At 35.2% G+C, this 12,231-nt stretch overlaps 1 protein-coding gene across 3 annotated transcripts in view; it reads right to left on the reverse strand.

Annotated features, from left to right (window-relative positions):
* The window catches only part of MS3_00008934 (uncharacterized protein), a 21,080-nt gene extending 9,260 nt beyond the window's left edge, over nucleotides 1–11,820 (reverse strand). Inside the window, exons 1-2 of one of the 3 annotated variants that reach the window (XM_051217276.1) lie at nucleotides 11,393–11,820; nucleotides 1,861–2,031 (exon numbers count right to left, since the gene is read on the reverse strand). In XM_051217276.1, coding sequence (XP_051064654.1) covers nucleotides 1,861–2,031; nucleotides 11,393–11,443 — 222 coding nt within the window. In that variant the 5' untranslated portion in view covers nucleotides 11,444–11,820. Of the gene's footprint in view, nucleotides 1–1,860; nucleotides 2,032–2,099; nucleotides 3,705–11,392 lie in introns of those variants that run through there. The other 2 variants (XM_051217277.1, XM_051217278.1) reach the window with 2 other exon arrangements.
* Between the last annotated feature and the right edge of the window lie 411 nt (nucleotides 11,821–12,231).

Raw genomic sequence — 12,231 nt, forward strand, 5'->3', positions numbered from 1 at the left:
AACATTTTAGATTGTTAGTTAAGTCAAGTGATTAGAATAATCTGAGTGACACGAGATCGAATCGGCCAGGGAGCACCAGTTCCCTCAAGATTACAGGTACACCTTGCTGACGAGTGCCAAGTAGCACGAAACCCGGGTCCAGGGTTTCCTGTTGACTACCTCCAACTACCATCTAAATATCAATACATAGTGCCCGCAGTGTCGAGTCACCTAGACTGGTGGCCACATTGCAACATGATCGATAGCATTCGATCTGCACTAAATAAGGACTTGACACGCATGACATTGATCACTACTCAGTGATCAATCAATTATGATTACATCTAAGTCTTACAGGAGGTTAGTTGCGGCTCGGATAGCTTAGTGGTAACGTCTCTGACTGTGAAGTTGGGTGACACGAGATCGAATCCGCCAGGGAGCACTAGTTCTCTAAAGATTACAGGCACACCTTGCTGACGAGTGCCAAGTAGGACGAAACTCGAGTCAAGGGTTTCCTGTTGACTACCTCCAACCACCATCTCATGTGGATAATCTTATCGGTTTATCTCCTTTTAATATTGAACTAATCAGAATAAAGTATTCAATTGTGTTTCTATGATTATGACATTAAACTGTTTATTATTATTTTTTGTTAAGTTATAATTTTGTGTAACCAAATGCCTAATATTATCTTACAGTATTTATGTCAATCAGTATATAAGACTGTCATGTGTACTACTTATGACGACATAAGTAGTATATAATGCTAGTCCGGAATAGAATGTCTAGTAGCAAACAGTTGAGAAGATCGAAGAGGAAAGAATGAGAACAGAAAGTAATTGGTATGAAAATACAAAACGGTTGATTGACATTTACAGAAAGAATAGTCAAGTTTGAGAAAATTGATTAACATTTCGCAAATGAAATGTTTAATGTATGATCCTCAGATTTTCAATCAGTCAATCAGTAACAACGTAGAACTTCGTACCTACGTACGTAGATCAATTCGAGTTGCCATACCATATTAGCACACAGATGCAGTTGTCGATTCAAATTCCATAGTAGTAGAGGTAGTAAAAGTATAAGTAGTAATTGGAAAGATTAAGGTTAGAGATTGTCCCTATTTCAGTTCTCATTCACTACAATACTAATGATAGTAACATACATTGTCATCATGAGAAATCATAACAAATATGTCTGTTTGTTTACTATGATTCTAATCTATTTAATCATACCAAGAATCACTTCGATGAGAATTAAAAAGTTTCAGTTTTATAAAATAAATATCTGTTGAATACTTCTTTTAAGTAAATTTGAAATAGGACGAAACTCGCATCCTGGATTACACTGTTAGTCACTATTCATCTTTGCTTAGAATGCTTGTGTATTAAGGTAATATTGAGGCAATCTGCACATGATACACATATACCAACATGAGACTGATCAATTGCAGTCCTAAAACATCAATGGGTAGATACAAGTAAAACAACACCAAGTGAATTTAAACGTCACCCCATTACACAATCAAATGGCCATCAGGACCTAGTAGCTAAGTAGATAACACGATAGCCTTTGCAGCGAACGGTACTGGGTTCGAGTTCACGAATGAACATAATCTGTGAGATGTAAGTATGTCCAGTTGACGAGTTCCAAATAGGACGAAACGCATGTCCTACATTCTATTGCTAGCCACTCTCTATCTTTGCTTATAATGCTTATGACTTAAGGCTACATGGAAGTAATCCACACAAAGAATACCAATAAGAGATTGATCAATGACAGTGTTAAACATCAATGAGAAGTTTCAATGAAAACAACACTATCAAGTGAATATGTATCATTTAAAACGTTTTGTTGATTAAATAACAAACTGGAACTTACAATTAACTTTAATATTGATCGACCATCTAATGGTCTTGTTGTAGCAAAACCATACATTAATAAAAAGACAATATTTCCAATAGCTGAAAATGTTCCAATTCCAATTAAATATTGAAATCCAATTTCATGATAACCTTTTCCAGCTAATGCAATACAAATTATACCAAGGATCTATATTTCATAAAGGAGAGATGAAAGTTAAAAAGAAAGGAGTTTTATTAAGTATAATTTAGACTTACTTACTTACGCCTGTTACTCCTCGTGAAGGAGCATAGGCCGCTTACCAGCGTTCTCCATCCAACCCTGTCCTGAGCAATCCTTTCTAGCTCCGTCCAGTTGTAATTCATCGTTTTCATATCTGCTTCTATTATCCGACGCAATGTGTTCTTTGGCCTTCCTCTTTTTCGCTTCCCTTCAGGATTTCAAGTTAGGGCTTGCCTCTTGATGCAGTTTGATGATTTGCGTAATGTATGTCCTATCCATTTCCATCGTCTTTTCTTAATTTCTTCTTCAGCTGGAAGTTGGTTTGTTCTCTCCCACAGAAGGCTGTTGCTGATGGTATCCGGCTAATGGATGTTGAGTATCTTGCGAAGACAGCTATTTATAAATACTTGTACTTTCTTGATTGTGGTTGTTGTAGTAAGTATAATTTAGAACATGCACATAAAACTATGATCCTGATGGAGTTATATTCTATGAGCTAGATGATTTGATCATGGAAGCTTTCATTGTTCTTCTGAATGACATCATTAGTAGTACAAACTTTAGGTAGAAGTGAAATGTTCGAATTTCGCCACATATAGTTCACAATTCATCATGTACACCTCGATGTTGATTGGTTCTTACTGATCTTAAATTTGTCATTGTTTACTTTTTTTGTTTTGGTTATATCTCTCATTGATTTGATTTTGGTTTCTATGTTTATTTATTACTAGGGTTGAAGCTATCACGAGTTTACTTAACCTGCGAACTAGAAACAAGACTCGATGACCAAAGACCAGTAAGCTAAATATTGATGCATCTCAGCCCCGCTAACTAGAGAGAGAAGTCCAAGCTTGGAATGAGGAAGTATATTCTGCAAACAGCCAGAAACGAGCGATCACAACAAACACAATTCAAAACGTATATATACAGTACAAAACCGTCCTTGAGGAGAGTTACCGAATAGCACACTAAAAGACGCAACGGACCAATAGCAATTAAGATATTTCCCAAGTGGGAAATACGACATGAAGGTGACAAGAGCGTTTTGGCGCGAAAACAAAAAATTGAAATTTTCTAAATAAAATTACAAAATGAGGTCCTTTCCCAAGTGAGTTCTGGGGATCTAACGTCCCCAACATTTATTATTCATTTATACGTTGAAACTATCATTTATGGACAACCTTTGAAGGACGCTAAACTGACCTAGAAAGTGTCCACCTAATAACTAGGATCAAATGAAGGTTATAAATTAGTATGAGGAATTAGAATTATGATTTACAGCAGATAGTTATGGGTTAGGAATTGAATTTAGGGTTTTCATCATGAACTGACATCAGTTATAATACCAAAACTCTATTTAGCCAAATGGTTGAATGAATTTCACGTCAATATCCAAGACATATTCATCATGTATCTGATTGGTTCGTCCATAAATGATAGTCTTGCCGAATATACTTCTATTAGAATTCAATTACATTGTAAATCACTAATTGACGACTATAATTATCATTAAACAATTAATTGTTCTTTTGAGATGGTGGAGAAGATTTGTAGCTCAGGTGGATGATTTTGGTGGAGTTTTGTTCTTTGAGCTGGATGGTTTGGTCGTGGAGCTTTCATCGTTCTTCTGAACGATATCATCAGCACAAACTTCAGGTAGAAGTCTATCTATCTTCTATCTGAAGTTTGTGCTGATGATATCGTTCAGAAGAACGATGAAAGCTCCAAGACCAAACCATCCAGCTCAGAGAACAAAACTCCACCAAAATTGTTCTTTTTTTTAATAAGAATTCATGAGTCAATTATAGCTAGAACACCGTGGAAAACTTGAACACATTAGACGACCATTTTATCCTAGTATGGTACTCCTCTCACTGGAGTTTAACCATGTGTGTTGTGAGATAGTAACTTATTGAAGGCAGTGGTAAATGATGGCATGATTTCGTAGATTGTTTAAAGTTAAATATTAACACCACTGAATATCAACCGTGGCTCATTGATCTAGAGGTTAAATGTTTACATATGAGACTGTAGATTCTGACTTTGGATCTCGCGAACAAGATTATGGATAAACACTCCTGTAGGAATCCCATATTAGGACAAAAAACAACCTTCTAGTACTTTATACTTTTCCATACTACTCTAACTTCAATTAACTATTGTATTATTAAACTCTACACAAAATCCTCTTCTAATAATTGTAATTTAATTAAGATTTATTTAAGAAACCAGGTCTGTTGTGAGATAGTAACTCACTGATGACAATGGTGGATGTGTCGCTCAATTTCGTGGATTAGTTGAAGTTAGACATTAACACCGTTGGATGCCGGTTGGCTCAGTGATCTAGTGGTTAAGTGCTCGCTCGCGGGACCAGTAGGTCCTGGGTTCGAATCTCGCAGGGAGCGAGGTCGTGGATGTGCACTGTTGAGGAGTCCCATACTAGGACGAAACGGCCATCCAGTGCTTCCAGGTTTTCCATGGTGGTCTAACTTCAACTGACTCATGATCTTAACCATTGAAATTACTATAATAACCACAAAAACCCATCTGAAATAAGAATTTCTATATTCATTTATTATGTAACACATAATTGTGTACCCATAAAAAAAACATTTGCCCATTATTTTATTGATTAATTAATCAATTAATCAATATTTGACCTTATTGATTGTTTGTTTTTTCTTCTTCTTCTTTACTTATAGGCTTATTATATTTACATTAACCTCTGGGAAATTATCATTTATTTAAATGACCTTGAATGATAATAAAAAGTCAATAAATGTGCGGATGATTTAAATTTTTAAAAAAAACTAAATTGCGGTCAATTCAAATAATGAAAATTAGATTTACGTTGTTTCTAAGTGATTTATACACTTTTTTGGTGGGTTTTTTTCTAATTAGAATCAACGGAATTGTTTTAGAAGATGTAGAAAACTCCTCAGAGAGAGAAAAAAGTCGGTTGAAAATAAGGATCTTAAAAAAACATTGAGAAACATCTTATCTAATCAGTATTCAATAGAAGTTTTGTCAGAAACATCTGGAAAGTGAAAGTCTTACAGGAGGTCACTTGCAGCCCAGATGGCTCAATGATAACGTCTCTGACTGTGAAGCTGAGCGACACGGGATCGAATCCGTCAAGGAGTACCAGTACCCTCAAAGATTACTGGTACATCTTGCTGACGAGTGCCAAGTAGCACGAAACCCGTGTCCAGGATTTCCTGTCGATTACCTCCAACCACCATCTAATCACATCTGGAAAGCAAAAGGTCACATGTCGGATTACTGATTGGATAATAGGTACCTATACTGCTACTATGTTTAGTAGCATTTCAGAATTTTCAAGAAACCTAAGGACATATACATTGTCATAAATACCTTATATTTTTGAACAAACTAAATCCCAGCGGAAGAAGAAACCAACAAGAAGCACTGGAAGTGGATAGGACACACATTGAGGAAAGCATCTAACTGCGTCACAAGACAAGCCCCTTACATGGAATCCTCAAGATCAAAGGAAAGAAAGGAAAATCAAAGAAAATCAAAGCAAAACGTTCGCCTTAAAGATGTATTCCATGGACTGCTTAAAGTGATTTAAACATTTCAATAAACATAATATTCATGACTCAGTCAATCAGTCAGCTACAACATAGGACCAGGCATATATATATGCATCGGTCCAGGTTGCCATACCTCATTAACACAACAAGATGAACACCAAATTCATAGAAGTAGTTAATTCAATGATGGTACTATATAAAAGAAAAATTGTATATAAGGATATAGTACAGGAAGATAGATATGAAGCAATTCTAATCTCCTAGTTTAAGGGAAGACAAAGAGTGTATACACCGACACCATTGTGATCGATTCTGAACTATGTCACTAAGAGTCTCCAACCATTGGTTACGATAGTCACGTGGATCCCAACCAAGTAGTTTGCATCTCCCAATATGACTCAGACTAGACGTTAGTGACTTATTAATGATTACTTATTAATTATTCAGTATAGAATATCAAGTTCATATTCTTCTTTGAGTTGAATTCCAAATCTTTATGTAGAAAGATTAGATACGAGGTTAGAGATCTTATCTCATAGAAAATGAACTTGGTTAAATAAAACACTAACTATTATATCCTAGCAAAGATTAAATGATGAGTAACTTCTGAGAACTATTCATAGATTAATGCTATACATATATTCTTATTGTATAACTATTCAATAATTAGATTAGGTATATCTATCTATATTCCTTTCATTATAAGATTCATTTTGACTTATAGATCATTATTATGCGATTTCCCTAAACTATTAGTTCCAATCTCTTACATTCACAGTCACTTCTTTGGCTTGATCTTATATAAATGTTATGCCTTATATTATGATGTGATGTAGTCTGTTTGACTGGTATAATATAAACCAAATATGTTTGAAATAAATGATTTGTATAGTAGAAGCTGAACTCCTGTGCAAAGTCGTGCATGAAGGACAGCTAATAGATGCATTTCAAGTAAGGACTGTAGTCAGAAAAAGCTGTCTACTCTCTCCCTTCCTCTTTCCTCTGGTGGATGACTGGCTAATGAAAACTTCGACATCTGAGGGAAAACATGGAATACAATGGACAGCTCAGAACCAATTAGACGATTTGGAATTCGCAGATGATCTAGCCCTCCTATGGCATACACACGAACAGATACAGACAAAGACAGCCAGTGTAACAGCAGTCTCTGCATCAGTAGGCCTCAGCATACACAAAGGGAAAACCGAGGTCCTCAAATTCAAAGCGGAGAACAGCAATCCAATCACTCTTGATGGCAAAACTCTGGAAGATGTTGAATCCTTCACATACCTGGGAAGCATCATCGATGAACAAGGAGGTCCAGATGCAAATGTAAAGGCGAGGATTGGCAAACCAAAGATAGCATTTTTACAGTTGAAGAAAATATGGAACTCAAAACAACTTTCAACCAATATTAAAGTGAGAATCTTTAATACGAACGTCAAGACAGCTCTACTGTACGGAGCTGAAACTTCGAGAACTACAACAACCACAATCAAGAAGGTGCAAATATTTATAAATAGCTGTCCATTCAATATACTCAACATCCATTGGCCGGATACCATCAGTAACAGCCTGCTTTGGGAGAGAAAAAAAACAGATTCCAGGTGAAGAGGAAATTCGGAAAAGACGATGGAAATGGATAGAACATACAATACACAAATCATCAAACTGCATCACGAGGCAAGCCCTAACTTGAAATCCTGATAGGAAACGGGAACGAGGAAAGGCAAATAACACATTACGTCAAGAAATAGAATCAGATATGAAAAGGATGAATAACAAGTGGAAAGAGCTGGAAAGGACTGCCCAGTACAGGGTTAGATTGAGAATGCTAGTGAGCAGCGGCCTATGCTCCTTCACAAGGAGTAACAGGCGTAAGTAAGTAAGTGATAATAAAAGCTGGTATTCATGTTCTAGACTCAACTAGAAGAAGGGTTAAGAGAACAAAAAATCAATAATGATTCAAGGCTACACATATCAATTGAATATCATTAGTTTGGTATAAATATTTCGATTAGTGAATCAATCATATAATAATTAGCTCAACTCATTGAATAGAATTATGACATTACATAAGAGAAATGGAATTCTTTCATAAATCACAAAGCGGATACTCTTTCTAGGTAACCAAAGTAACTATGAATATAAATATATATTAACTATTCATTGAATATAGATAATCAACTAAACAGGAATATCATTCGAAGATTATGGATACACCCAATTGTATTGTGTTTCTCTATTCAATTTCATTAATCAGATAGACTTTTTATACAAATATGATTGACAATTCATTCTATAGGAATAACTTCATAGAGATATAGATAGATAGTTCTATTGTATAGGATGAAAGCTTAGAGAACTATGAAAGTCAATTATCCAAAAGATACAAGTGTTTATGTATAGTTGTCCACAACAACAACAACAACAACAACAAAAGAAAGTACTTCGAATCTATTGACTAGACATTATCAGCAACAACCTATTGTAGAAGAGAATAAACCAGATTACAATGGAGATAGAAATCAAGACGAAGAAACGTTGGAAGTGGATAGGACATATATATTTAAGAAAGCATCCAACTGTGTCACAAGGCAAGCCTTTGCTTGGAATCCTTAAGACCATAGAAGAAGAGGAAGAACAAAGAACACATAACACAAAGAAATTGTGACAGACATGAGAAGAATAAACAACAATTGGATAAAACTAGAAGGGAAGGCTTATGACAATGGGTTAGTGAATGCAGGTCGTCAGCCTCTACTCCACTGAGACTAACAGGCGTAAGTAAGTAATAGATAGATATACCTATTGAAACATTGAACAAGAGAAAGGCGCAATAATCAAGACTTAAAAAAAGTATCTTCATTTGATTTAACAAAAATAAGGGAGAAAAATTTCATAAATTAATTGTTAAATGATAATGAATCTTATTACAATAGATGGTGGTTCACAGTCGATCATAATGGCGTCGGTGTATACACTCTCTGTCATCCCTTAGAATTGCTTCATATCTCTCTTCTTGTACTATATCCTTATATACAATTTTTCTTTTATATAGTACCACCATTGAATTAACTACTTCTATGAATTCGGTGTTCATCTTGTTGTGATAATGTGGTGTGACAACTTGGACTGGTGCATATATATGCCTGGTCCTATGTTGTAGTTGACTGACTGACTGACTGACTGGAAACTTGCTTATCAAATTATTCAGTAATTGAATGTAAATGATTCATAGCTTGTTGTAATATATGTAAAGAAGAGATTGTATCGTTTAAACAGTTTGTCTGAAAAAGATTTTATGCAATCCAATATTCTGTAGACTCTTGTACCTCTGTACAACAGATAAGCTATTATGACTGACCAGTTTAATTATATATAGTTTTTGATTGAGATCATGAACCGACTGATGTTAGACCATCACAATTGAAAACCTGGAAGCACTGGACGGCCGTTTCATCCAATTGTGGACGCGCACTGCTGAGGAGTCCCACAACAGGACGAAACGGCCGTCCGGTGCTTCCAGGTTTTCAATTGTGATGGTCTAACATCAATCGGGTCATGATCTCAATCAAAAACTTTATAATCTCCACAACCCCTATACTAGTAATTATATATATCCGTTCATTTGTCCTTGTGATGTAAAGTATATAGGTTGTTTATTAGGGTTTCCAGAGATAACTTCAGGAAATATGTGTATGTTGATTACAAACCTTAGTATCCCAAATGTGGTAAACTACAACATTCAATATTTTATTTATTTAATTTAAACACACAAACATTAGTAAAGGAGGCACCAAATGGATATGTGCCACATAAATCGTTTGATCTGTGTGAGGGCTGAGATACTGCCCAAATGCCCAGATCGAATCAGGCGGTTTTATTAAGGAGCCTCACTCCGAACCTTTAACCTAAAGGTCTGATCCACAAGTCAGTGGAGCAATGTAAAGAAATGCAGTCTCATAGTAGCCAGTGACCAACAATAGGTTCATATGTCATTTGTTCCTTAAGGATATTAGAGCTCATGTTAATCATTGGTTTGTAATCAGGGTTTTCCAACTAAACTAAGTGAACTCTCCGTGTTCGCTGACCCGGTTAAAGCGACAGACATTCGTTTTTCTGTCCTCTCGATTTCGTATACAACACATCCTCTTGACAAGAAGGAAGTGAGTAGGACATCCTTGGGAATGGTTGCATGTATGTGGTCATGTAAAGAGTATTTCTAGAAGTAGAGTGAACTCTCCTCAACTTCAGCCGTACCAGGGCACTTGGGGGAAGGCACTAATGTTTAATTTGCACAATGAATTATTCAAGTAACATTTGAACTGAACTGTCAGATTAAACTTGATTCGTTTGAACACTTCATGAGATATATCTGATCGCTTGATCACCTATTTTATGTAAATTAGAATGTCATTTAAATATAATCACTTAGACATTTTCTATTATTATGAATAATAATTGACATATATAAAACTACGTAGGATTTTAATGAATGTTCTATACCCATTGAGTGTAGATGGCCCAGCAAGTCGATGGAGCTATGGAGGTCAGCGCGCTGCAAACTCGACATTTTAATGGAAAATATGGCACAAACTGAAGAAAAGAAGAAAGTAGCACGGTGAGCAGAACCACCGCACGAACGGCTACTTTAAAGGAGGGGGACGTGTGGTGTGTGCCACTAATATCGACATGAGTAGTAGATAATGATAGTCAAGAATAGAATTTCTGGTAGCAGAAGATCGAAATGGAAAGAACGGGAACAGTAAGCAAATAGTATGAAAAAGCAGGAATATTGAAGTGCGAGACGATTGACTGATATTTGAAAAAGGAACAGTCAATTTTGAGGCAACTGATTGATATTTTGCAAATGAAGTATTTACTGTATGTTTCTCAGGTTTGACTAAGACATTCTGTAATTCCACTTTCAAATTCATTCGATTTTCCTCACTTGTATCCTCGTTTATTACACTTGATCTGAATCCCAGAGTGAACTTCAACTTTGAAATACACGTACTTCCAGCTAACGAGTCCTAAATAGAACGAAAAGCGTGTCCTGGATTCTACCGCTAACTATTACCCATCTTTGCTTAAAAAATGTACCTTATGTATTATTGTGCGACCGGAAGAGATTATCAGTTTGACTATATCCTCAAAGGAAGACATCATAGTACACAGCCAGTTATAGTTATGCATACAGGTTTCCTTGATGGAGTTTTCTTCTGTGAGCTGGATGATTTGATCTTTTTGAACTTTCATCGTTCTTCTAAACGAAATCATCACCACAAACTTCAAATAATATTGAAATGTTCAAATTTCTCCATATATGACTCACAGTTTGTTCTGTAAACCTCAATGTTATGTTGATGATATTGTTCAGAAGAACAATAAAAATTTCACAATCAAACCATCCAGCTCATAGAATAAAACTTCATTAAAATCATCTACCTTAGTTACAAATCTTCTCCATCATAGTTTTCTTACAATCATTATGTACATAATTAGGTAAACAGAAATCAGTCTAACTGATTTCTTAGAATAGAACTTTCTTATCCCAATAGTAAAGTTCTAAGGAAAATTGTAGGATTAGAGAACTTGTGTATCCAATAAAGTAAAATTTCCACACACCCCCCCCCAAAAACCCACATTGATAGTTTCTACTAATCTTGAAGTACTGTTTTGTATATCTCCCCACCACCACCACCACTACTACCACTACTACCACAACTAGCAAGAAACAAAACAAAGTAAATAGAATGTAAACTAACCAATTCCATCCAATATAAGATAATCTGTGGATGATTTGTTTTAATTGACATTATTATTTGAAGATTTTCTTTTTGCTGGAACTTCAGAAAATATCAACTTCTATCTTCAATTAATTGTTGCTATTGGTGTTGCTGATGCCGATGATGATGATGCCGGTGATGATGATGATGATGCCGGTGATGATGATGATGTATGTATAAATAAGTTGTTACTAACTGAATTAAATAATAGTAGATAGATTTATGTTTTAATGTTATTGAATACAATCCATATCCCTAAATGAATTTGTAATTGATTATATTGAATGTAAATTGTTAAATAGCAAAGTTTATTTCCATGAATGAATTAAGATTACTATGATTGCGTAATATTTCATGTAGTTTTGCAGTAACAACAACAACAAGAACAACAAAATAACCTGCCCACCACCTCCCCCAATTGAATGGTCATATTTAAATACTATTATTCCATTTGATTTTGATTGGTCATTAAAATCAACCAATCAGAATTTCAGCCAATCAACATCAAGTGTGACCTTCAAGGTCAATGGTTCATATCTATTTACATAATTGATTGTGATTATTTATAATCCAAACGAAAAAAAAACTTTTACTAAAAAAAAAGGAAAAAGGAAAACCCACAAATTATTGACATGGAATTTGACTTTTTTCTGAAAATAAAATAGGGATTTTTGTGAAAGCAAAGATGGAATCTAGTTTGAAGCGCGTTTCGTCCTATTTGGGATTCATCAGCTGAATGTGTCTGCATCACAGACTTGTTGATGTTCACTCTGGGACTCGAACTTAGTACCGTTAACTTCAAACGTCATCGTATTATC

Source organism: Schistosoma haematobium, chromosome 5 (genome assembly GCF_000699445.3).
Source record: "Schistosoma haematobium chromosome 5, whole genome shotgun sequence".
Taxonomy (NCBI): Eukaryota; Metazoa; Platyhelminthes; class Trematoda; order Strigeidida; family Schistosomatidae; genus Schistosoma; species Schistosoma haematobium.